Below are 27,976 nucleotides of genomic sequence, written 5' to 3' on the forward strand. Positions count from 1 at the left end.
CCCAATTGCCTTATAAAGAAGCATACACCATTATGTCCTTGTCATAAATTTTAAAACCATTCCTTTTCCTCAAAAACGATTTTCAAGTCATAATTTGAAAACACTCCACAGCTCCTATGCACAAAAAAACCCTGTCAGTACTAATACTTCACATTTTCTCCAAATACAATTTCTCAAAGAAACAAAATCTATTTGTAAAACACTTGAGACAAAGCAACATTTGAAAAACACAACTTTCTTCATAATTTTCTCCTTAAAGCACACTATTCTCTATCTAAAGTAAAGAAATCTTTTCTCACCTTAGCAAATACTTTATGAGTTTCAAAACAGTCTCAGAAACACACCAATTTGTCTTCAGCAGAGCAAAAGGTATGCACTCTAGAGTCTGCAGCTATCAAAAGCACAGAAATGCTGTAATTCTTCACACATATCTCTCATGTCACCCAATCAAAACTCTTCCCTCACTTTTTTCAAATCAAAACCCTTCCCCCCTCTGCCCTCTCTGCTTTTTTTGCATAGCAACCACCTCTTGGAAGACCTCTGGTGTTTGCAAGTTCACACAACAATGTTTCAATTGAACTCTGAACTCTCAGTGCACCTGCATATCCAGTGCATTCTTTCATTTAATGATTTTTTCTTGACCACTCAAAATACATCTTTCAAAGAACTCATCCATGCACCCTAACTTTCTGTTTTCAGCAATCAAAATCCACCAATCACTGTTACTGCTTCATTAACACAGAAACTCCACAGTTTAAACTCTTATTTTTTCAACTGCCATTTCATTGCCACACTTCATCTGACTGCAGGAGAACCTTCTCTCACCATGTTTTATGTCTGGATTGTTGGACATAGTTACATCTATTGGGCTCAGAGGTATGCTGAGAACAGAAATGTACCTAACCTCAATTTACAAGATGTGGAAATTAAGTGGTTTGGCCACAGAGGATTAAAATGTCACCAATTGATACCATTGGTGAAAACCTTTATGCATTTGCCAAAACCTGACCTGTTAATTGTGCACTGTGGAGGTAATGATTTGGGCACTTTGACTGGGGTAGGTCTGGAAATGCTTTTAAAGGACACCTTTGAGCAATTAATGGCACTTTTTCCTCAGACTGCCTTGGTATATTCAAATATATGCCAAAGACAGAAATGGAGGTGGTCAAACCAATTTTGTCCACAAATTGAGAAGTCGAGGAAGCATGTAAACAAATCTGTTTCAGCTTACATGAGAGACCATGGAATGGGCTCCATGTACAACAATAACTTGCGTTACTACATGCAAGATATCTACAGAGGAGATGGAGTTCACTTCTCAGATGAGGGCAACAGAGTTTTCATTTTGAATTTAAGACTGTGCATTGGTACCTACTTATAAGTACCTAAATGTACCATAAACCCAAAAGCTCTTCTCAGAGCTACCCTACATCTGATCACTCACAATTATTATTTTACTCTAACTTTTTTCACTAATTTTCAACAAAGTACGCTCCCCGGGGCGCTACCCGGTACGCGAACCGGAAGCTAACCGCGCGAAATTTTCAAAAGAAATGTTTTTTTTCGCACATATAAGCCTCCTCAGCCACCCTCAGAAAACCTAGGGGGTCAAGATAAGTCTACCGTGCCCCCTTCTACCCATTCTGAACATTATTTGCCCTCCATCTTGTATCTTAAGTCGACCGAAACACAAAATGGTGGACTCCCGTAACGCTTAAGGTTCGCGTACCGGGGCGCTCGCCAGTTCGCGTACCGGGGCGCTCCCCGGGAAGCGCACCATCAAAAAAGGTGGGAAAGTAATTTACAGAAAAACGACTGGAGACACTCTCACCAAATATAGATTAGCTCATACTACATACCAATCCCTACCATTTTCACAAATTTGGTTGGAATTCCATTTAGCCATTTAGCCTGTAGACCTCTCTAAATACCCTGAGGTAAATTACTTCACAAAACACATCTGAAGTGTTGGAATTGACAACCAATTAAAATGTTACTTTCATTTTCTACTTTTTTTACCTGACATTTGATTGGTTATGTACCTGAATATATATAAAAAAAGAGAGAGAAACACAGCCATTTTGACTACTACTTCCTGAAGTACATTGCAAGTGCATTTTCACTGACAACTTAAACTTGTTTTTAATAGGTAAGATGTTATTTTATAAATTTGAAAGGAGAACTATGTTATGCACTTTAAATTAATTTGGGAAAACATTTTCAGATAGTTATATACTGTCCCTCTGTAAGAGTTAGACATTGAGAAAGGCTTGTTTATTATAATTATGGATTGATTTAGGTTTCTGTGCTATAATTATGAATTTACTTAGACTTCTTCACAGGCACTTTTTAATAGTACTACTTCACGCCTGAAACCATACAGTGCCCATAGATTACTTCTCTGTTATAAACTCACAAGTACCTGTCTGAACTTAAAGCCAACAGTGCCCTATCTCTACTGATATATTTATTTTTTATGCAAATTACAGCAAGAAAATGGAAGGAGAGCAGATTATTTCCTTCAAAATTGTTCTGGAGAACAACACAGAAAAAGTTATTGAGGACAATGATGACTCAGATTTCATGGATGAATCACGGGACCATGAATTAATTCAACGTGTAGATGCAGTAGATTTGCTGATTGAAAATGAGGACATTTCCGACAATTTGTTGTTAAATGTTCAGTTAAATTTGGAAAAAGAATCACAAAAATAAAATTATTTAATAATCAAAAATTGTTCGAGACTTTAATCATTTTTATATGTAATTCATAAACTAGTACCTAATTGTTTATAATGTAAAGTCAGACTTATAGTATACTGTGCAACTTTTTTATGTTACATAGTAATTTTGCTCATAGTTACTTCCTTTCTCCAACTATATTATCTCCAATGTGTATTTAACAACTCTTTTTCATCTCCTGCCTCCATGTTCTTTCTGCTTTCCTGACAGACTATGATATGGATTCCATATTCCACAACAACTTCTGAAACAACATGCAAGATATCTACAAAGGAGACGGTGTATATTAATTTTTTGACTCTGCATTGGTACCTACATATTGCTACTTACATAAAAAAAAACAAAAAAAAACCAACAAAACGAACAATCAATAAACATACAATATTTTAAAAGTCTATCATTCTTTTTTTCCTCATAGTACGCTCCCCAGTACGCTTCCCGGTTCGCGAACCGGGCGCTCCCCACGCAAAAAACAAAAAAATGTTTTGCCCTGCGGGGCCCTTTTAAAGCCTCCACATCAAACCTAGGGGGTCAGGGAGGATCTACTATGCCCCCTTATGGTCATTTCCCCCTTTGTTTTGGCCTCCTCTTGTCTCTCGATCCTACCGAGAGACAAGATGGCGGCCGCTCCGGACTGTTTAGAATGTTGACAGACACCGGAGAGCCAATCAGCTTCGCTTCGCGAAGTTCCATTACGCGTAAAGTACGCGAACCGGAGCGCTGCCCAGAGCGCGCTTACAGATATATATCTTTTTTTAAACGTTAATTTCTCAAAATCCACTGGAGCACATATATTGAGACCTAGCAAAGGCACATCGGGCTAACAGTCCCTACAATTTTGCCAAGTTTCGTGCAAATCCATTCAGCCGTTCGGGCTAAAAGTGAGGCCAACCGCCCTATGGAAATGAACATTGGAAAAACACGTTTTGGGACCCCCCTTTTTTCTCGGCCCCCCCTTGACGAACCCCCCCCCCCCAATTTTCAGGGGCTGCTCAGAAACAAAATGTTCCATTTTCCTGAAAATTTCAGCCAATTCCGTCCACAAACGCCAAAGTTATTACACATAGAATTTTCAAAAATCCCATAGGGAAAAAATCCTAACTATATATACCTACTGGCGACTGCCAGTAGGTAATATATATATATATATATATCTATATATATATATATATCTATATATATATATATATATATATATATAGATATATATATATATATAGATAGATATAGATATATTCAAATCCTCTGTGTTTGGGCAATTTGGAGCTCTTCCTTCCCCGGTGGTGCAAAGTTTGTGTAGCTGGACTGCACCGCTGACCTATTTCATCAATTTCGTGGCTGCTCGCAACCAAAAAAAACAGTGGCACTCTCAATAATAGGCGTAATTCTTAATTTAATGTATGAAGTCATGGAGTAGCAAACAAACGCCCAAGACATTTCTGTTCCCCTGCACCTTGATCACGGTCCAAGGAAACGAAAACCCATTAGGCGTTTGTTTGGGGAGGTGCTGAGTTGGTCAAGGCGCAGGCTCCACAGAACAATGCCTTGCGTGCAGATGCTCCCTCGTCCCGACGGCCATAGAGCAGCTTAACTTCTTGCTCTTTTTCTTGTGCCTCTTACCAGAGTGTCCCATGGACTTCAAATGGGACGAAGAGGATGTCAGGCTCCACAAACAATCCCGGGACCTTCCCCTCGAACTGGACTTCGATTTTCATGGAGTCATGTCCTGGGATACTAGCAGCTTCATGGACCACTCCCTCAAAGCTTTGAGGCCATGGCCCGGCAATCAGGGTACAACTTGATGTCATGGTTGCGCACCAGCACCACAGACTTATGAGATGTGGGACCGACACTGGTCGGTGACAGGCGCCATAAGGCTTAAAACCTGTCTTACGAGATGACATCTCAACACACCAGGAGGTGAAACCTTAAAAAATAGACAAAACGTTGAAAAGATTCTGTCAAAAAAAGACAGAGGGGTAGCTCTTCTCCGGATCAGTGCTCGCTGGGGCAGAAAGAAAAGAGCTGACATCAGTGCACCTCGATAGTGCCTATATAGGTGTTGCGGATGTCACTTCCGGCAAGGATGATGCCACGCAGAGCTGATCAACGCCACCTACCGGAACACAAGGGTACTGCTCATGAAAAATCTACCAGATCCAGTCTGACACCCCTAGTTCTACTGGGAGTGTGTGTGGGGGGGGTTAAGATATTACATCATACCAGAACTTACTGGACAACCTGGGGCTACTGCTAGCCAGAAGGGAAATTTGTATAACAGTGGGGAAGGCAGACCGACTATAAGTCAAGAACTGGGAACCAGAAATGAATAGGTGCTGAGCAATAGAAAAACTGGTATACAATGGCAAAGGATTTCCCAAAAGTTTGGAAAATCTGGGATAGCTGAAAAGTGGAGGATGACTAGCCCAGCCCACCAAGGAGGCGGAAAGTTAACAGTGGACATTGATGGGACGAAGGACTACGCCAAGGCCTGAGATGAACTACTGGTGGTTGTTAAGTTACCATAAGAGGCAGTCTCTGCCCAGAAATGTACCTGAAGGAATGAAGAGACACTGTGGTAAACCGGGTTGGAAGGGCTAACGGAGGCAGGGGGACGCGAGACTGTGCACGGTTTTAGGTTAGAATGTTATTAGACTTGACAAGATAGACATAACTCGGCTTTACAATGAGCAATTGGCCACTGATATTGTCACACTTGCTAAATCAATTACATTTATTTTTTTTTAAAAACAGTTTTGTCCTCTCACAGATTTAGAGCTATAAATCAGCTTTAAAGCCTCATCCTACTTCCAACATACAACTGGAAAGCACATCAGGTGCTCAGCCTTTACTTTGTTTAACATGGAGTAATAATTTTGCACCCCAAACCTTAATGATTTGTAAACGGTGACACATAAATTTCAACATGCACAATCACACTTGCCAACAATACATAACCTATTGCCATGCTATGGACCCACTTGAGTACAATCAGTAACTCTATGCAGTATATGACGATGGTGTTGTCGTCACTAATGTCTTCAATGATGCCCTTTGACATGTCATCAGTGATGTCATCAATTATATTTTTTAACGATGTCATTTAATATGTCATGAGTGAAGTAACATGTGAGATCATAAGTGTGTGGTGGAGGCGCAAGTTATAGTTAGCTCAGTAATCTATAAATGGTGAATTTCAGTATTTTATTTGGTTGTTTAATACTTGCTTTTACCTCATTTCAACATCTATCTATTTTTCTACACAACCTTAGGTTACAATGTAAATAAAACCTGTTCCTGAAATCTGCAATGATATTTATTGTAAACAATAGGGTTTTCTTCAAATTAAATAGGCCTTCTACATATTTAAGCCTATAATAAATAGATTTAGATTAACTAGTCTATGCCTTTATGAGGCACTTTGGTGGAGTATCAGAAGACTCCCTAGCTCCTCATGAAACAATAAATGGTAAAGTAGTAGGTAGAACATTCCCAGCTAATGAGCCAAAGGAGAAGAACTTCTGAGTTTAATTATAGGAAGAATCAGTGTTGTGTCAGCAAGGGGCTGAACATGCATGTAACTGAACAACTGTTAAGCGACTCTGGTATTTACTCTATGGAATGTAAATAGAGGTTTTTCCGCTTGAAATAGTCATTAATCTTACTAATACAAGGAGCTGTATTCCAATTCTGTATCTTCTGCCATGTTACCTCTAAACAATGACAATTATGTAACTTCTGCTCCATCACCACCCCCCACTAAGGCATATCTTTAAAACTATGCCCGTGGTTACGGTGCACCCTGAAGCAGTAAACCGTTTCAAAAACTATGCACTAACAAACAAAAAATAACCATAGAGGAAGTAATCATGGGGGTGAACAGGCAGGGCTGATGGTGGAATAAGTAAATGTGGAATTACAATATGCCTGTATCCAGCAAGTCTCCTTCATTCTCTGAATTCACTACAAAAGGCATGCTCTATTACCTGGATTTTTTTTATCGATAGCAATGATCAGATATGTATAGGAGAATGCCACAGAGCTGTAAGATTAGGTATGCAGAGCAGGGAAATGGATCTGAGAAATAACGTAATGAGCAAAACCTTTACAGCGCAACTGATCGTAGATCCAGAATTGAAATGTGGTATTTATATTATTTATAATTAATTATGTATGCAACAGCTTTACACTGTCATGACTGCAAAAGGCCACTTACCTCTTCCTCGTCTAGATGCGCCTCTTCCTGTTGAGGCCTGTCCTCTGCCTCCCCTGGCCCGGCCCCTTCCTCTTCCTCTGCCGCCACCTCGGTTCGATATCGAAGGGCTGTTGTCATCGGAGTCGTCATCAATGGTGTCTGGTTTTCCAATGTCCATCATGTCATCATCGCTCAGCACAGAGGCGGGGCCATCTTCCTCGCCCCTGTGGGCTCTAGCGCGGTTTATAGCCTGTGAAATAGGGCACTTTAAATATACAGCCTACATGTATCAACATGCATCATAAAGCAAACTGTGGACTTGACCCTAGGAGTGAGCAAAACATCAAGAGAAACAGAGTGTGTTCAGGAGTTGACCCAACAAATATAAATCAGCACCACATACAGCATGAGAGTAAGTGTTTAGGGTATAAAGTGCGTTTGCTCATGGGAAGGTGATCTTTAAGCTGGTTGGACTTTCTGGTTAATGCATTTAATCAAAATGTCGGATACACTATTTTTCAGCCAGGGGCATCTTGGGAGTGACAGTGTTTGACAAACCGTGCATCTCCTCCAAATCAGGAGGATTTTCTTTCACCTCTTTATTGTATGTATTTCCAATACTCAGTTTACGACAATGGAGACGCTTGTGCCATTCAATCTTTCTTCACTATGACAATCTCAGAGCTGTAATGGCTGAGGAGTAGTCGGAGGGAGGGCACGTTTAACCTGAGAAAGGTACTGTATGGAACATGCCCCGCCCCCCACCTTAAACCAGAGAGCTGCAGCTGTGCGGTGGATGTAAACATTCACATTTTATTTCTTCATATTTAAAAGAGACCATAATACATCTAGTCCAATACACCCCAAGAAAAGTGGGGGTTTTGGGGGCACTTTCCCACACTCTTTGCACTACTTCTTTGGAAGGGGAATGAGCATAGGAGAAAAGATTACTGCAAACGCTGTGCACTCCCACAAAGTTACAACCCTGGGTGTAAGCACAGCAGCACTGACACCTAGCATGGGGTGCCCATTTCTTGCCACAAACTTACATTTCCAGCTGTTAAATGCCAGCCACCTGACAGATATTCTGCAGGCATAAAAGCCAGCTGCCAGCATTCACATCCACAGATCGAGGGTTTTCAATCAGGATATGTGATTTTCAGTCAAACATGGCAGCTTTTGTGCATGTTAATGTGATCTACAGACGTAAAGAGACTTCCAAACCGGCGCCTCTCCCCGGACACAAGGATACAGCCCCTTGACATGTTTCATTGTCTTTGGTGAATAACAGACATCACTGTTGTGTCATGACCTATAACAAACATGAGCTGTAAAGGTCAAGAATCAACTAAAAATCACAGACGTGTTTGCACCAGGTTGAAATTGTGGCACGAAGCACAGAATGCAATTACACTGCACTCTAGCCACTGAATAAAACACTTCAGAGAGTATGTTTGGTTGTTAATCGATAAGTATATCATATCTCTGTCTGGACGGTGCTTTCTGAAGATATCTTTAGCCTAGAACACATTACTATAAATTCTAATTTTAGCACCTACATTATTAAATTTATTCCATAGCATTATATAGAAAATAATGTTACTTTTACAGCAACTCTGTCGCTCCTAATTTGTAAGTCATCAACAAATCGTAAACTGTGGATATCCTGGAAAGGACCGTCTCAAAGCTGCTAATACATAGCTTTGCGTGTCCCGTTCCACATCACACTGGTGCATCAACCCTTGTCCAAGCCTCCATCCTTTGCACAGGTCACTACTTTGTCAGTTCCCTCTTTAAAATAAGCCCACTGGTGTAGTGGAGCTCAGTGGTGTCAGAAGGACAGGCTGAACCGTGTGGGAAGGAACAGATCGATGGCTGAGTGTCCACAACAGGCTCAGACAGAATGACCCATGCTTACTTTCATGCTATCCACATACAATAGATACAAAGATACAAAGGGCCTACATTTAAATTGAACTCATTTAATTAGCTATTTGATTATTAGCTATCCTAAAACTTTGGCAAATATCTATTCGTCCAGGTCCCAAGTGCTGTAGGTATTAGGAAAAAAGACGGACCATGAAGGTTGCTTCATCCAAATAGGTCATCCCGTTGCCAAACTGAGTGCAAATTCCATGCAGAAAGAGGAAGTCAATAACATGTTTAAAAAACAATGACATCTTCATCGAATGCCACTCAGCCCTCTGGCAAATAAACGTGAGGAGAAAGATCAACACACAGCGTAAACAGAAAACTGCAATTGTGTATTACAATACTACACACTTAGCATACATCTATATGGGTGGCCATGGCCACAGCCCTGTCCATGGCACAAACCCATCTCTCCACAGACAAACATTAGCGAGGTGGATATGTAATCTTTGCATTCCTCCCCAGTCTCAATATATGACAGCTTCTTAAACAAGTTTACCTAAAAATGGATCCCAGACCATGATCCCGGCCTACTTTCCCCCTTTATTCTAGGTTCCACTACGCTGCACACCCCATCCTCAGGTCCGGCAGCCAATCCAAGAAGCCTCTGAAGATTTCCCCAGTAGAGCGATGTTGCCAGCACCAATCCCGCAGCTCTGAATTTAGGATTCAGTCTACCACTCCTTTTCCATGGTAGTAGATCAAGTAAGGAACACCGTGGAGAGTTCAGAGAGTTTGAAGCCGGTATTACAGAACCTTTTCCCAGAGTGCCTCGACAGACCGCAGCTGCACCGGATATGGAGCCAATCAGCAGGTCCGGGCCACACGTGGGTAGCCGGGATCTTGGTCAGGTCAAATTGTGCACCTCTATCAAGGTGATCTATGCTTGTAGAAGCTTAAAAACTCCATTGTGAGAAACCTGTTAAGCAGGACATATTCCAGTCGGGATCAGAGGTAACACCATGGCCGACTGCAAAACAGTCCACAGATTCAAAGTGCATAGGGTTTGCAGCAAATGACACACCATGCTGTATAGTGCCAAGCACAACCACTGTTTTCAGTGACAGCAAGTTCAAGTTTCAAGAAGCCATCTGTTCTCAGGCTTTGGGGTCAGCGGTGATAGGCAGTGGTGGAAAGAGAGTATCCCAGCCCCACTCCAGAATCCAGCAGCTTTTACTGAGGGGACTCTCGGGTCAGAGCTGTCCCGGTGAATGTACCAGCACCATCACTCATTCACTGGGCCCGCATGTGATGTGCTTTGCTTTCAGAGGAGCATCTGAAGCTTTTACTTTAAAGTTCCATTTTGAGTTCCAGCAAAGCAAAACACAATTGCCTCGATTAAAGGGACATCAGCACTCCTCCTGGTCGATTCTCATCCTGGCTGGAAGCAAGCCACATGCCAGTGCCACTGAGGGAACAAACACACTCACCTTGTCTTCTTATCATAACGACTTAAGAGATAAAACTATAATCTGGAGGCAGGGCTTTGCCTTTACCAACCTCTGTATGTAAGAAATACGCCTGTGCACTATAAGAATGTCACATATATCGGTCTATGAGTAATTACTCTCCTAACTATTTAGACAGCAATTTCTAATACGTGTTTATTACTAGCCAAAGAACTCTTTTTAGCTATCTCAGAATAAGGAAAGACTGAGAAAGGTTCTAAACATACGCCTTTCAGTATGCGTGAGGCTACTAACACTGACTGCTTTATAACTTACTAAGCTACATTACAAGGAGTCTATCTTACTAGAGACCTGCACGTAACACACGGTTCTCTGCAACAAAAGAAGTAACCCATTGAACTATTTACATTACATACAAGTCTGTGACCTGGATGTTATACGCTGCACATTGCAGCAGGCACATTAACCCTCTAATTGTATTTTATAATGAATCAATGGTGCGTGTAGACTGCATTTACAACTCTACAGCAAGTGCGTGAACCACCAGGATTATCTTACAGCTGTTACACTCCAGAACCTCAGGGGTACAAAAGTTTCTGCTGCAGGTGCAGTCTGTGTGAGAACATTTAAATAGGCCAGAACACGTTTATCATCACGTATCTTGCTGCCAATGTCTTGAGGGGCAATGCAATGTTCGAAAAAATAATTAAATATGTAGGCTGCTTGTCCGACTCTGCTCCTGTGACTCCCCTCTGCTGGCTACCCTTTGACCCCCAATGTATAGTCACTCGGTGTAAATGTCTTTCAGTGCGCCCTGGCCGTGTCAGAAGAGTGCACCAAGGCACGGTGCATTCAGATGGCATTTGAAAGCACTGGTTGAATTTCCGTACGAATAACGCTCTTTTATGCGGACAAAGTCTCAGCATTCAAATTTCTGTGAGTTTGAAGCACGACTTTGCCCTCGTAAATGCCTATATCTGCGCACCTTAAATACCGCAGACAACTCCGAGAATTGGACACATAGTTATCTAAATATAGTGATTCATACCCACCACACCTGTTGTCATATTTATCCAGCAAGTGTCAACACAATTCCAATAATATGGGGTCGTGCAGACGCAATTTTCAAAACCAATTAAGGAGCGGGCTCATGGTTGCCATGGAAAATTCTGAGGCACGAGGGCTGGTCATAAGGTGGTTTCTCTGCTTTTAAATTGATTTGCACAGCTACACGTAGGGAAAATGAACCCATCTCATCGCTGTAAATGGAAATAAGATTGCATACATTGACCAATACCTGAGAGGATCTGTGCAGGATTGCTTTAAAAAACACATTTAACAGGCTGACCCAGTGATCAATAAAGCGTGCCTGAGAGCTGAAGTGTACTGAAAATTACCCAGAAGGCAAATCTTAAATATAAAATTCCTTTGATGGCTCCTCAATGAATTCCACACGCAGGATATGATATCCTGCCTACCTGTGGGTGAACAGAGTACCCGTGTGCTATCCAAGAAGTCGCGGCTCCTCGTCGTGCGTGGTCCTGCCAAGGCCACCACTGCAAGTTGGGAGAGAATCACGATTTCGCCAGTAACAGCAGTTACCAGTCGAGTCCGGATTACAACTATTTTGGGAAAATCACTCTTCTGATTTGTATCTTTTGCGCACCTTTTGTAACGAAAAACCTGGCAAAATCTGCGCAAGGAAAAGGGCCTGCAAAGGGAGGAGAACATTGGGCACATTGCGCAATAGTCCTCACAAATGCATTCACTCACACCCACACACACTCAGCTTCACTCACGCTCTCAGTATCACTCAATCTCACTATCATTTCACACTACCACATTTCCTTTAGCTGACCTTTATCTTCCATTCTCAACTACTGCAGAAAATACCTAATTTGGTGCTGCAAACAGAATGATCAGTAGTGCGTGGCAGCAGGGGCATGATAAATGTGAGGAACCAATATCAATCTTTATCCCAGCTTCTGTTAGGGTTCCCCTGCTTGAGGGAGTTGGAGGAGGGGTTTAAGCAGGATGTGGACATGGTGAGGAAGGCATCCCCATGTTTGCTGTGAACTGCTGGAGTGGTTGGCAGCCCAGCGAACAACGCTGCCTGAGACTGCTGGTGAGAAGCGCAAATTGGACGGTGGCTTCGTCAGATAGGTGAAAGCTCTTACTAGAGCGTAGTTGAGATAAAGGCGATGAGTGGAGCTCTTGGGGTACGCTGATCCCCATATTCTGTTTTATTACTGAATGCAAAGTGCTTCAGAATCTTATAGGGAACATGATAGTGAACATGCATGTGATACGCATGGGGTAGGGCTGGGCAGGGAGGGTGACGTAACTTCTTTACGGTGCTCCAGGACACTGGGAATCACTGCCATAACATCACTCTAGTATGTTATTCTAATTTCTAGAATATTGAGGGGGATGGGATCCCATATGAGGTTTTGGTGCCCCAGAAAGTGGACTGGATGGCGATGGAGATGTAATGACATGGGGACTCTGTGCCTGTTTATTGATAAACGTGTACAGCAACTTACAGCATGCACGTAACAAGAGAATACCGCACAGCCTGGCCATTCTCTATACCCTAGAAGGCCATACAAGGCTGCTCATTCATAAACCGGAAGCTTCGATTTGATGTGCAAGTTTGACTACAAATTAACTCACACAGTGGGAATATTTTACTCTTGAAACTGAAACTCCAGTCTCAATTGCCAGCTCTGCTTCCTTGATTATTGATGTGGCACCCATGCATGAAGAAAGGTGACCCTGGGAGAGGTCAATGGGACATCAAGTCTGGCTGGAACTAACAGAGGGAAGGGAAGAATGTACAGTACAAGGGAAGCAACAGAGGATTACTAAGTAGGCTGAAACAGCAGCAAGGAAGGATGACCCCCATGCAACTTACAAAAGAAGACCAGCTGGGCTCGATTAATCAGCTACAGCATCAGGGGTCACATTTGCAGAACTAATGAAAATGGTGAAGGCAGATATGGCTAGGTGTCTCACAAATGTCTTGAAAGAATACCAGCACATTGGGGGCAGGTTAAGCATCAATGAAAATAACCTCTTGTCTCTGATAGGTGACATGGAACTTACAGAAGGCCTTGCTGCGTATGGAAGTCTGTCTGATGGAAATGTGTGACAAGTGTGAGGAGACGCCTAAGAATACTATTCCAAATTGCAGAACAACTGGCTGTATAACGTGAAAAGACCGAAGAAAAATGGCAACCTAGAGAGATATGCTACCTTAGAGAGACACTGAAGAAGGGTTGGGCTTTTTCTGCTGAATACCAGTAAGCTGTGACCATCTTTTAATATACTATTGCCCCGGTGATTGTTATTGTATTTTATCTGTTGAAATCAATATAAAATGACTGGAAGAAATAGGAATACATAAACTCTATAAAGGCAAAGGAAAAAAGTCTGGATAATAGGTTTCTAGTTCATAAAAACATATTTTTCCCACAAGAATATATACCTGACAATACAGAATTGTCCCATCTTCAAGGCGAGCCTTGTACACATCTTTGTGCCCAAGAGGGAAAGATTTTCACACAAAGCCAGGACATAAGTAGCGAGGAACGCACAGGTGACGTTGTTCATAGGTTCATTATTCATACAGAAAATGTCCCTGCCCCCGTTATCCAATTGGCTCAGCCACACCGGAGCAATAAAGATTCAATATTCACCATCCTTTCTGATTTAGTACGTCCCTGCCTCACTAGCCACAGTGGAAAAATTACCTCGCGAACTTCTTCATCCTCTTCGGTCGTGTTCTTCTTTCTTGTCTCACGAAATCTTCGCACCTATATCGTAGTGAAATTTAAAAATACATTAAAGCCCACCCTGAAGAAACTAACCATTATCCATGTTTCAGGAGAAAAGTGAGAAAACACCCACTACTGGCTCATCAGATTTGATAAAAACAACATAGATGAGCATTTTCTTCAATTCATGAAGTGCCAATTTATGTTAAATAAGTGAAAATTGTTAGTAAGGTGATTGCATGTAGTAGGCAAGATGTGATCACAGAAGTACTAATTATATTGGATTTGTTGACAGTCTTTGACAGAATGGCCCATTAGATCTAATTGTAAAGAACATCTCATGGTGACAGAGCAGACTGGTGATCAATTAGAGTGGTGACAGGAACGGCTGAGGCTCTACAAAACAATACCTGTCTAAACCCGGGTTGTGGAGTCCCTTGTGCTACACCGCATGACCTACCCCCTTTTGAGATTTGCAAGATATCACTGGTGAAAGTGGCCAAAGTATTCAGACAGTTGCAGGTCTACACTTAAGACACCTAGCCAGAGAAATCACAGCTGCACTTGTGGCATCCTCAGGTGCATCTGGGAGAGTGACCTTCCATATCCAACTTTTGCAAGGAAGCTGCACAGACTGGTGCATGGCAAGAGACAGACGAAGCTGACCCTTTATCAGGTGGACAAGGAGGGAATCCTAGCGGGCTGAAGACGATGAGCGGTTGTTTCAAGGAAGGGAGCTCTCGTCCAGGTGGGTTAAGCTAAATTAATATCCTGCTTTATAAGAGGAGACATCCCATGAGTGATGGTGTGGTGAGAATGCAGCAACTTGATCCACCCTGTATGTCTGCCCTGAACTGGCAATAGCTGGCATCATCCCTTTTTCACCCTAAGATTCTGTCTTTCAACCTTCGTTTCGGTCGGTTTGATCAATGGATGAGGTGGTGTGCCCTACATACAAGGCTCATTAAACCCACTTACCAAGCTCCAATGGTTCTGCAATTATCATGGTTTAAAGATACCACTGTACCCTAACTGTGAATCCTATTTCCAGAGTTACAAGAGCGAACATGTGGGTCCAGCCGGTGCCCCAGAACCCATACATGCTGTTGCTTGTATATTACGACGGCTACCAAGGCTTATTATCGACGATGTACCTACTAACTATTCTAGCCCATTACACAGTAGTCCTTCTGCTTATTATTAGAAGACTAACAGCTGGTCTCTCGATGAATTGTATCCAGTGTTCCATTTGTACCAGGTGACTAGGACACGGTAGCCTGTTAAATGGACACTGAAAACTTGCCCGTGGACCAGTTCTTTAGTACATTAAAAAAGAAAAAACTTTTTCAAGGCTGGATTTAGTGTAGTTGGTTTTCAGATGTTTAAAATATTTTTGCACTTTGGGCTATTTTTGTAAGATTTTCACGAACCTGTAACACCTACCCATAGGCAATTAATGTATTGATAAACTAGGACAAAAGATAGACCTGGCAAGGCGTATTAGAGGCATTTGGAAATGCCCAAAATACGAGTAGACCCCTGAGTGTATTACAGTGTTACACTGTATCTTAGGGCCAGGTGGATGAATGTTTAGAACAGCGATTTCGAAATAGTGTATTTTTTACTGCTATATGGTAATCACTATTCTATGACTATGAACGTTTTATTTTTAAATTAGTGATTCCCAGTGGGTCACAAATTAACCTACCTCATGAATAATAATGAGGTAGGTTGCAATTTGCGGCTCATTGGGAATGACCACCATCACAGGGTTAAAGGATTAGTGGGGTAAGCAGACCACCATGTCTATGATTGCTTTTAAATAAAGAATTGTTTTTTTGTTTGTTTTCAAATTAAACTCATTTTCCTAAAAGGAAACGTGATGTGTTTTGAAAAAAAATGAACCATTAAACTTTCATTTTTTAAGATTAGACAGTGTTCCTACGGTTAAAAATATATATATTTTTTAACATTCTCAAAGGGGACCCTTGAGGACCCCTTTTCTTTTGCAAATGGCTTACCACCTCCTTGAGGAGGTGGAGAAGTATTACTATTCAGTCGCAAAACATCAATACATACCATAAGGAATTGCTATTTGGAAGGGACGCCCTAAACATGATACTTCCAAACAGGGATTCCTTTTGATTTCCTAAACCCATTTAGCGATTCAGTAACATATTACCGAATCACTGAATGGGTTTAGTACATTGGTACAAGCAATTTAGTGGTCGCAAATGGCTTTTCATCAATGTAGTTAGGTTTGGAGAGCGAATGGTTTAACTTGGTTATCCAAATGGCTTTTAATACTTTCTGAAGTACGGGGCACCAGTGGCATATAACAGGTACAGCTATGTATTTGCTAACTGCCCCATGACCCAGAAGAAAGGCATTTTAAATGGTTTGGAAGAATGGTACACAACAGATGTCACAAGTAGACCACATTGGTTAAATATTTCATTTTTTTGGCCAACTGACAGCTATCTGCCATCATAGTAAGTATTGCTCTGGGAGAGTGATTTTGTGATGTTGTGAAGAAATTTGTTTTTTGAATATAGTTGTTAAAATTTAACTGATATTTATACAAACCTTGAAGTGGCAACAAAGTGTGAAAGGATGAAAAATAAGTATTTTCAGCATAAATAAATCGCACAATGTCAACTGCAAACAAAAGAATGCACCTACACCTGAAACAAAATGTGTTGGGCTAAAAAGTTTACATTCAGGTCTAAAATAGAAATTTAGATCCTCCAAACATTTTATTCCTTCTATATAACCTTACATTGTTGATAAGAGTTTCAGAGCGTGAGGACATTTCTACCCTCGATTAGAATTGGTATTGGACGAAGGAGTTAACATTTACTTTGGTGGAGCAAAGAACCCAGTACTAGATTTGAGCATGTAATTATATAGTGTGAGCTGAGAGCAATAGACTGCTGCACACTCAGACATTAGGGTTTAATAAGTGGGTGGGGATCAAAGAGGTGGTTCAAGACTGTGTACTTCACAGTCTACCTTCAAAGTTCGTCATGGGACAGGGTCTCCCACAGATGAATTTTCTGCCCATGAAACAGGTTGTGTTTAATTTAATGTTGGTCTTTAACAGCATTTGATACAAAGATCATGAATTGCTGCCTGGATTGACTGGTATCCAGGAAGCTACACAACAGGAATCACTTTATCTTGATGGCAAAGAATCTAGCAGGAGTTCTTGGATTCCCTCTTGGATACCTAGGGAAGTCTCATTTGTAAACCACTTACAAACATTACAAAGAGGAATAATGTCTATGTCTTATTGTAAGGTAATGTAGAGACAGACTTTAAGTTTCTGAAGATGTACCTACTCAGTGTGGACAACAAGATATAATCAAATTGGCTAATTTTCCATTCGGATCAATGATCTTATGTACACAAAGAAGTCTCAAATCCACTGAGGCCATAGTACACAGAGAAAAAGATCTAGTAAAACTAAAAATTCCCAATACACAGTACACTCCCACCACCGGCCACTCCTTTATGCGTCTCACCCTGGGCATAATTAATAGCCATATGCCCACAATGAGGGGATGCTTCGTGCACACCTTCAGGTCACAGAAGAGGTTCTGGACCTCCCATTATCAGGGACAGTCTAAGTTCTCAGTGCACATGCTAGATTTATGTGACACTGGGACCAAACAAAAAGCCAGGATACCAATTTCATATGAAGTCAGGGAATATAGCATGTTACATCGCAAGCTATCACATCGCGTTCCTTTGCAATGCCATACCTTTACAACGTAAGTCATTAGATCGACTTGGTGAGGAGGCGCGCTGGATTTAGGAATAGTATCATTTACTATTCCAACTCCAGACCACGCATTAGTAGGGAAGGTGTTGGAATAGTAAATTATACTACTACTTCGATTTGAGCGCCCCCTACAGCAAGTCGATCTAAGCACTTGCGATGTAAAGGCATCTCGTTCTAACAACGTGCTCATTATAACGACCGCTTTGTAAAGGAACACGATGTAATGGCAGCGTTGTAAACGCTGTTTCCCGAAGTCAGGCACTGAGGGAATTGGTACATGCCCGTTTACCTTGAAGGGGACATTCTCGGACAAACAGTTTTTGTATTTGGTTTTCTCATGGGGCTGACCTCATGCTCTCTCTACCTCTACGTCAGTAGGTTCCAAAGGGGTGAGCACTGTACAGCTATATGATTAGGCTTTCTTGTTTTCAGTTTCTATTTTTGGTAAATTCTGGTGTTTTTTTCCCCAGTGTTTTCAGGTGATTTCAATAGCTTAAAAAAAACAGTTGTTATCAGTGGTTACACATTTTCGCGCCACTAAAAACAACAGAAAAAGTGTTTATCCGGTGTTTATGGAACATTTTGTTTTTATTACTGCTTGCTTTCCGCACTGATCGAACAAGGTATATAGACAGTGTACGTGTAGTGTATATGAGGTCCAAATATATTTTTGCAAATTAGGCTTATTGTAGTACACCATAAAATATTTCTTCAGTGAGTCTATGGTCATGTGTGCTTGCTCTTTCCTTCCCATGTAAATGTCTGCGAAAAGGCCCCCTCAACATTGGCACTTGAGAAGGCAACGTCAAAACAGCCAGTACACAATTTTTTAACTCTGGCCACTGACAAAGCTTTCCATGCCAATACTGATGCACGTGAAGATTGTGATCCTCAGGGCAGGTTCTGTAACATTTGCATTGAGCTGGGAATTTATGCCCTCAGAGTTATTGAAGCAGTCAAAAATGAAGCAGCAATTTTGGAACTACGGATGAAATTCCTCTTTACTGAAGGGATCTAGAACTTGTACAGAGTACCACAGTGAGGTTTCATCGACTTCAAATGCCATTGGTGGTGAAGGGATATTTCTATGCATCATTGCAAGCCATTTCTCATACAATGTAAAATAAACGTTCCTGAATTGCTCTCCAACATTGTTTTGCTTGCGAAGTGGCAAGCACTCTAACATGGAACATGTTGCAGTGCCAAAGTCACTAAAGGTGTCGCCCAGCCTACTCTCAAGGAGATCTTTCACATGTACACCAATTATGCTGAACACTTGGCAGACAAGGGTTTTTTCAGACTCTAGTTTTTTTTTATTATAAATACTGCAGCAGTTATGTTTTTCTGTAAAAATCTAATAATGCAGCAGAGTGCACTTTTTCACATCACTATCTTTATGCGACTAAAGAGCCTCATATTTCTTGCCCTTGACATCATCACTCAGCAATAATTCAGTAAATGGTTGCCACATGGATAATATAGCATACATAGCCCCTTAGGCTGAGAACCATCAGCTAAGGGACACAGTTGGGATGACTCTTTTTTAATGCCACACAAAGCACAAAATTATAAATATTTGCGTTTTAGTTCCTGTGCATAAGAAAACAGTGCACCAGAATGGACTACAAAGTCAATAGTATCCCTCATTAACTCTGAAGATTGTAAAGCTCCCTTCAGCATACCATCTAACAAGCGGCAAGGATTTCCTACAGGGAATCACTTCAGTTCGGGCATCAATTTTGACAGGTCATCATACAGCTTTTTCATATATGTAGCTGAATCACTGCAAATACAATCAATATCACTCCAATCTTTGTTGAACTTGGAAGAAACCTTTTTTGCAGAGCATTCCAAGTGACACTGCGTTCCATGTTTTCCAAAAGTCTGGTGTCATGTTTTCACAAACTATCCCAGATGCTTGGTTATAGCACTTGTCACTATACCGGGCATTGAATGTTTAGAGCCTGAGGTGGTTGGCAATTCACCTACTATCAATACTGACCCACTAGAAACTGTGGGCTGATGTATTAAGGGTTTATACCCATTCTCTGTGGGTTAAATGCAATGACACATATTAGGAAAGATTCTTATGAAGCCAGCCATTTTACCTATCAGTGAAAGAATCAAACGCAGCCAAAATATCAAATATGATTTTCATATTTCCTGATTCTCTACAGTTTATAAAATAATTAAACAAGACCTAAAACATGTTTCTAAACCCTGCATTTTCAGACCAAAGACCACAAAACTGAAAAAAGCAAAATGAAGACAAAACAATATTTTAGTGGCATCCCTAAAGAACAAATCTCAAGCAGAATAATGTTAGCCCAGTCGTTCTTACTGCTAGCTTGTATAAAAAAGTTACATTGTATTGGCCCCTTCAAGAAGAAAATGACTCTTTCACTTTCTTTTTTCTTGCTTTGAATGGCATTTAGTTGGTGGTTGTGCAGGTGTTTTTTCAGTGTTTATATGTTTTCACTGGTGAGGGCTATTTCTCTTTCAGTGGGGTGTTATCAGTTATTATAGGTTTAAACCTAAAACCCCACAGCCTATATATGATTCAACCAAGAAAGTGGAAATAAACGTCTGTTATAAAGAGATACCTTTGTTAGCTTGTATATGCTGCATAGTGTCATTTAGAAAACATGCTGCATGAAAAATAAGTCTGTGGGATGTCACGAAACATTGTTCACTTCTGATGCTGTTCGACTAAAGAATGAAGTCCCCCTGCTTGGAAATATTTACGTGTTTTGTAAGTTACTCTATGGGAGTGTAAAATCGTTCTGGATCTGTGCTGCTAACGAATGGTCAGTATATCACAGAGAGTGGCAAGGATGCAACCAACATACAATTGTGTTATACTCATGTTTCATGATCATGTGTTTGTATTAGGTATTTACAACAGCCAGTACAGTGTAACAGCTAGCTTTCTTAGGGTAAAACTAAGTCGCCTGGTGCAATGCCCGCCCCCTGTCTCTGGTATCAGCATGGCTTCGCCGAAAAGACTGTTATTCTTCATAGCAAGTTGTCTAAAGCCTGTAGACGGATGTCTGCAACCCATGAGGCTGTTAAAGACCACTGTCTGATAAAGATCACATTTTGGTGTTTTTGAAATTTTTCTTTATAACCACCCTTCAGGTGGTCTGAGACATGATGAAAGTTGTACATGGGGGCGGAGGTGCATGGGAGATTTCTTTTTGATAATCCATGTATTTCATACGTTTGTTCGTGAAAAGTTTTTCTTGCATGTTTCTTTTTTCAAATGTTTTTTGGGGCTATAATTTGTGTTTACATTTGTTCACATTGTCATTAATAGTTTGAACCATTATCCTACTGTTTCTATATCACTTGGTGTGCCTTGTGCAGAAGAAGTCTTCTTCCTGCAAGGAGAACTTTACTTGTGAAATTGAGAGAATTATGAAGAATGGCATTCTGCAAAACAGTCCATGAACAATAGGCTTGTTCTAGAGTCCCCTTATTTAAAGTTAAGTTACTGTATGAAATAAGCATATCTACCTTAGCTTTTTAATCAAAATAAAATAATGACAAATCAGTAATTTGATTTAGGGCTTCATATGCACAATATCATACACTGCTCTGAACCTGCTTAGGTCCTTGTAGCACTTTTTAAAATACTTGTTAAATCAAATAGTTGTACATTGTCTTTAACTTTTCTATGAGGGTTAGGACCATTATATCACATGGGTAGGAAATTCCGTGCCTTCCAAATAGTTTACAGCTAGATGAAGAGTTTTGCGCTTATGAGCAGTTTTGTTTTCCATTTGCTTCTATGCCCTCACAATATGAAAACTGTAACTTCCAGCCTTATCCATTACTTGTCTTTGAAGATCTTCTGCGCTTGCTTGATCCATCTGATCTTCTCATACTATCAGCGCCTCTTTACTCTAGTATCTGTCTCTTGCTCTGCAATACATTTCTTGTCTGGATTCTTCCCCCTGTTCATTTTCACTTTCCCTTTTCTGTCACCATCACTCAATACAGTAATTTCCCTTTCTCACACTTTCTTACCTTTATGGTTCTTTCTCTTTACCACCTCCTTCTCTACTACGTCTTGGCTCTGCCCCGTCTTTCTTCAAGTCTCCAACGCAGTTCCTCCACTTCGCTTGTTTTTCCTCACTCATTATCTTTCTCGGTATTTGAAAGACTCTGTGCTTTGTCTAACAGCAGAGTGATTTAGAATGTCCCTGTGGCTTTGCCGGACATCAGACTGATTTACTACTTACCTCCTCGTCAATCTTGTCCTCTTCCGCGTCTATATGCCGATCCTTAAGGAACCTCTGAGTTTTCTCCAGCTGAAATTTCACCAGTTCTTCTATCGCATCTTTCTCCTCTTTGTCCACAAACTCTTGTACTGCCTCTCCCATACCTCTCTCGGTTAATAGAGAAAGTTGGACATTCTGCAGGAGACAAAACCCCAAAATGCTTTTTTTATCTAATTAACAACCTGATCAACTATTAATATACATATTTTTCCATTAACCAAAGCATCTCAGATGGAGCAAGCCACAATATTAAAGAAAAATATACCACTGCCAACTTTGTCACATAGAAGTCTTTAATGCTAGTTTTTAACCAAACCAGAAATAGCAACCCCTATTTAAGCCAAGGGGACAGGGTTATTTTGAAATCAAAAAGAAAAAAATCCTCTTCACTTCCCCAGAATCCCCCCACCACTTTTCTCTGTGTATTACAACCATCATAAAACCATGTACTGAATGTACCCTATGTGATGAAAGTCCTCAAACAAATACAAAACATTAAGAGTATAATTTATTTCATAATGGCCAAACATGTTTATAATAAATTAGCCTGATAGCTAAAAAACACGAATATAGAGGGACGGGGTCAAGATCAAAATGGTGTAAAATGCTCATCTTGGAGCTCTTATCGCCCATCTCTGCTCCGGCCTAATATCATCCCTGCTTACAGCCCCTCTGCAGCATCCCGTGCCCTGGGGAGGAGGTCTCGGACTGCTGGGGACCACTGCTGGAGGGGATGCAGCGGCAGAGCTGCTGCAGAGCCGCCGCCGGCAACAAAATTGACGCCCATCAAGATGGCAGTGGGGTGCTGAGCCGCAGTGAGTGAGCAGAGGCACTGGGACCCTGATGGAGCAAATTAGTCCACGCGCCAAGGGACACCCCTCGTTCTTCCTGGTCTACCTTCACCCAATTGGGGCCCGTGCTAAGGTGGCACTTGCCTCACAGGGGGAGGGGCTGCTCGGCCGGCACAGAGAGGACCTGCAGTGAAAAAGTCCTCTTTGGAATGGACTATTGGAGCCTTCTGCCCGCGGCTTAGGAACATTCAACCAGGATACAGACCAGGCAAAATGAGGACAGAGCCCACATGCTGGTAGGATGTCGCAGTGTATTAATAATAAGACTTTATTGTTTGATTAATTAAAACCATTACAATTTAAAAAAAACATTTGATTCATTCATAAAAAAAGACCACTGAATAAAAAATACAGAACTTGTGAATTGCTCTTAAAACCCTCAAAAGCATTGTAACAGATAATGATCAGTTAGGAAGCCAGGTTTCTAATCGGCTATTATTGGCATTTTAGATTCTGTTATTGAGCCTGCAGAGTGAATACCGCCCTACTGAGGTGATCGAGATTTGGCAGCACTGGTATCTCCCAACAGTTTTAACGCCTTGTTTACAAATTTGGTAAGCCCAATGTTCAGCTTGGTGTTTAAGGCAGCTATTATGGCCTGGCGGCATGATCGAACTCATAGCCTGATCCATTCTTCCCGCAATAATGACCGTCTGACTGTAAGCATTGCGGGGCAAACACAAACTATATGTTCCATTGCTTCGGAGTGATAGCTGCCCATCCTGCATTTGATACTATTGCCGCAATGGCGCCATTCAGGAAGGTTCTTTAAAAAAGGCCAGTCACCCATCCTCAGAGCTAAAAACTTTTGCTTCCAATAAAGTGCGAATGTGCTTGATAAATAGGGCGACTTGACGCCTGGTTTGAAATTGGAAATTACTGCCCAAGCGTGTTTCCTTTTTGTCAGTGTTGCCCTGTCTGAATGATAGGACCACAGCCTAACACTCTTCTTGATGGAAACCTTTAGCACCGGCTGAGAGGGGTTTGTTCCCCAGAATTCCTTGAATCCAAGTAATTGTAAACTGTGATCCAGGTTTTGCCGATACTTCTGGCTGGTTTGGTTTTTCGATATTTCTTGCCAAAGTCTGGCCTCCAGGGAGCCCACCCGGGCGTGGTGCAGTCTGTTGCAAAACTTTATAAATGCGCCAGCCTCTACGCCATGATGGTCTAGTAGGCCCAGTTCAAGTCGAACTTGGGCTGGTGAAGCTGATTTTGGTAGGCAAAACACGTGTTTAAAAATTTTGATTGTTAGTTTATTTAGTAAAATACTTGTTGTACACTTCGTGATCTTGTGCCCATACGACAGAGAGTAGGTTATCTTCGCCTTCATCACTTTCAGCATAGGGTTTAGGCTTGGGCCTTGTAGCTGTTTTGACAGCTTGGCAGCAGCGGTCTCTAATGACAAAGCTTTGGTCCTTAATACTTCTTTCTGCTTGACGAATGAACATCTTGTGTCGAGAAAGATTCCCAGATATTTGTAATAAGATGTTGATTTGAGCTTTGCATTATTGAAGTACCACCCTCCGTGTGGCCTCTTTTGCTTCCCATAAGAAGTTTTCTAGTTTTTTGCTAATTCAACTGTAAAGCAGTTCATCGAGTAGCCTCTTTAGGCCCACTTTTGTGTGGCTTAGCAACACCAAATCGTTGGCATACAGCAGGTTGCTGATGCGGGTTCCGTCTAGTTGAGGGGAATGGCAGTTAACACGATCAAGTAATGGGGATACGTCTGATAAAAACAGGTTAAAAAGGAGTGGGGCCAGCAAACAGCCTTGTTTTCACCGCTTTTGATTCCAATCTTCCTGGAAACGTGAGAGCCTTCACCCAACTTGATTCTGATCTATGTTTCCGAGTGGAGTTGAAATATAGCGTGTAAAAGGGTCGAAGGTATGCCCCAGGGCTCTAGTTTTTGCCATAACAGGCCCGGGGGCACTCAATCGAAGGTTGCTTTGAAATCAACAAAGCAGCAATGCAGTTGAGTTAGTTGAACTGCCGCTTTCTCCATCAGGATGGTTAGGGTGTCGCAGTGGTAAACTGGGTGCTGGAGGAGTGGAGGCAGGCGGAATGCAGTGTGGAGTGTGTCTCCACAGCATTACTTGACTTCCTACCCTATGTGGGACCAGAGGCCCAGAATGGAGGTAGCTCCCGGAATAGTGGCAAGCAAGACCATGCCCCCCACTGACACTGGCACAGATTACCCTGCCCCACCTGCTGTGAGCCAATAGAGGGCCCTTCCTGGGGCGCAATTCGACCAGGAAGCAACACTGAGGATTGGCGACTCCTGGGCAGGACAGTTGGCAATTCATCTAAATGTAGAAATGGGTCTACGGAAGACAGGAAGAGAGCAGCCTGGGAGTTGGGACACAACCACCAGGGGCCACAGAAAGGAGCAACACAGACATGGAGGAGAACCAGAATAGAGATTCACAGATTGACATTCTCCTGCAGAAAACATGGAGAAAAAGACCCCCACAGTGAAAGGACACCAAGCCACCTTCAGCATGGTGATATGAGGGCTGGGGATCTCATGCTTAGGTCTATGGGAGATGCCCTGGCCAATCAAGCCGACCAGTTGTGGAGGATCCTGAGTGCCATTACGGACATGGAGTCCTCCTTAGAGGCTAAGATAGATAGAGTAGTCCTAGATCTGGGACTGCTCAGGATGGACTATCGGAAACTGGCCTCCAGGGTCTTAGGGATGGAGTATGCAGTGGGCTTGGTGATCCCCAGACCATGGCAAAATGAAGGCTCAGCAGTGTGAACTGGCCTCCGGTTTGATTCCTGAAACAGTGGAACATGTCCTGTTCTTCTGCACAAAGGATCTTGGTTCTTGCCTGAAGTGGATTGGCCAGTGTGTTTGAACATGTGGTGAATTAATATTTAACTGCCCTGGGGATCTTGAAACGGGACACCTGTACCCCAGTTGTGTTTGCTGTGAGCCGTTACCTGACCAAGGTATGATACAAGTAGGCACAATTCTTATACCATTCAGCTTTCTTAATAGCTAAAATGTGTATAATTTTGCTAACCATGCAGTCTTTACGACTGACACTTTGCACTATGTTTATTTTGCACCCCCTGGTATTGCACTGATTGCCTCTTTGCGCCTTGACAATCTTGCACTCTAGCAAACTAGATGAGTTAGAATTATTTGCACTCCCTGGCATTGCATCAACTGATCTTCATATGCACTGTACATTGATGACTTTGTACGCAACGTCTCCACACCGGTGATTCACAATGCAATGTAAAACTTTGCATTGATCTGTTCTATATGAAGGAGAGCTGTCTCTTTTAACTTCATTATAACATTTTAATATTTTTAATGTGATAAACACCCTTTTTATTTTTGTGGGCTTTGTTGGTTATGATAACCGAATAAAGTACTTTGAACTAGAACTGGTCTCTACGGTGGAGCTACTCCAAGAGTGAGCAGAGGATGAAGAGGGTTGCTCCCGCCGCAACAATATAAAGATGAACAACCTACCTGAACAGGTTACCAGAACCTTATGAGGAGCAATGGCTTACAGGCAATGTATACAATGCCCCCCACAACAGGCCTGTTCTCGGTTTCAAGAGCGAACCATGTTTGGGGCATTCGCCAGCCCAGGGGAGACCTCTGGGACCAGTGATGGCAAGGCTGCTGAACATTAGAGACTGGGACCAGATCTTGCAGAAGGCCAGGTCGCATGGCACCTGGACAGTAGATAGCAATAAGGGCCAACTCTTCCCTCACTTCATGCTGCACGTCCAGAGGAGGTGTGACTCATTTTTGGAAATAAAAGCAAAAATAGGACACCTAGCCTCTCATATTCACTTCTATACCCAGCTAAACTTCGGGTAGTCAATAAGGACTCATAGTATTTGAGACACTGGAAGTTATCTGGAGATGGCTGGAGCAGGGGGAAGAGGCGAAGGAGGGGACAGAAATGTGGCAGGCAAGAACAGAAAGGGACAGAATAGTGGAGACAAATTGCCACTCTCAAGATTCCGCAACAGCAGCCAGTCTGGGGCGCTGAAGCGTCGAGTTCGACTCAGAGGCGGACTCTGCACTGGACCCTTTTGGCTTGGGAACCGAGGTGAAGCCAATGACAGTGGGTGTTATTATTTGTATTGCCCTGACCGGCCCAATGAGAGCCAGTAGAACTATGGGGCACTGGGTGGCGCCAGGATCCTGGACTACACTGAGGAGTAGCTGATATACACTTTTCTTGTCTAGGTAGACTGGAGGAGGGATAGGTGGACATGGACCACCACCACTGGTATGGTATAGACACAACACCAACACACCCTTCTGGAAGGTTCTCTACAGGCGACACATAGCCATCCAAAACATAGTCTTAAGTTAAAGTCGGTTTTAGAGCTTGTGGGGTCGAAGGGCGAAAGACCTTTCCTGAGTTGGAGATAAGCATTTTTTCACTTACAGAGATGAAATGTAAAGTGGGGGGTCTTCATGGTAGTTTGTGGATGGTTATATTAATGGCAGAAACTCACAACAGGGATCTCTTGGGCATGGGGGATGCTGAGAGGAGTAAGGCGGAAAGGGCGCAGGAGTGAGGACCACATGATGGGGGAGGAGGTAACCCTAATCGATTTAAAATGCTCTCCTGGAATGTGACTGACCTAGGGGACACGATCAGGAGGGGAGTGGTACCTCAGTACATAAAATGTATAGCTCCGGATGTAGTTTTTCTACAGGAAATGCACCACCTGGGCACCAAGTGCAAGTTCTTGGGAAGAGACCGCTATGTGTCACTAGGACATACAGCGTTCACAAGGGGCTCACACATGGTCGCTATGCTAGCGAGGAAGAACTCCCCCTTCCAGGTCACAGCGACATGGGTGAACCCAGATGGGATGGTGCCAGAGAACCAGGGATACATAGGGCTACATACTCATCAATGTCTATGCCCTATCTTAGCTCCATCAGGCAGTGATGGATAAAGGAGGACCAATAAATCCCTCTGGTGGGAGGGCTGACTGGAATGATGTACTGCTGCCAAGTAT

The 27,976-nt window shown here is 42.2% G+C and overlaps 1 protein-coding gene across 1 annotated transcript in view; it reads right to left on the reverse strand.

The window, feature by feature from the left end:
- Positions 1-27,976, reverse strand: part of MRE11 (MRE11 double strand break repair nuclease) — a 365,919-nt gene that overhangs the window by 141,317 nt on the left and 196,626 nt on the right. Inside the window, exons 13-15 of the mRNA XM_078656972.1 lie at positions 22,083-22,256; positions 14,031-14,093; positions 6,959-7,187 (exon numbers count right to left, since the gene is read on the reverse strand). Of these exons, the coding sequence (XP_078513098.1) occupies positions 6,959-7,187; positions 14,031-14,093; positions 22,083-22,256 (466 nt within the window). The remainder of the gene's footprint in view (positions 1-6,958; positions 7,188-14,030; positions 14,094-22,082; positions 22,257-27,976) is intronic.

The sequence above is a fragment of the Lissotriton helveticus genome, chromosome 8, assembly GCF_964261635.1.
Source record: "Lissotriton helveticus chromosome 8, aLisHel1.1, whole genome shotgun sequence".
Taxonomy (NCBI): domain Eukaryota; kingdom Metazoa; phylum Chordata; class Amphibia; order Caudata; family Salamandridae; genus Lissotriton; species Lissotriton helveticus.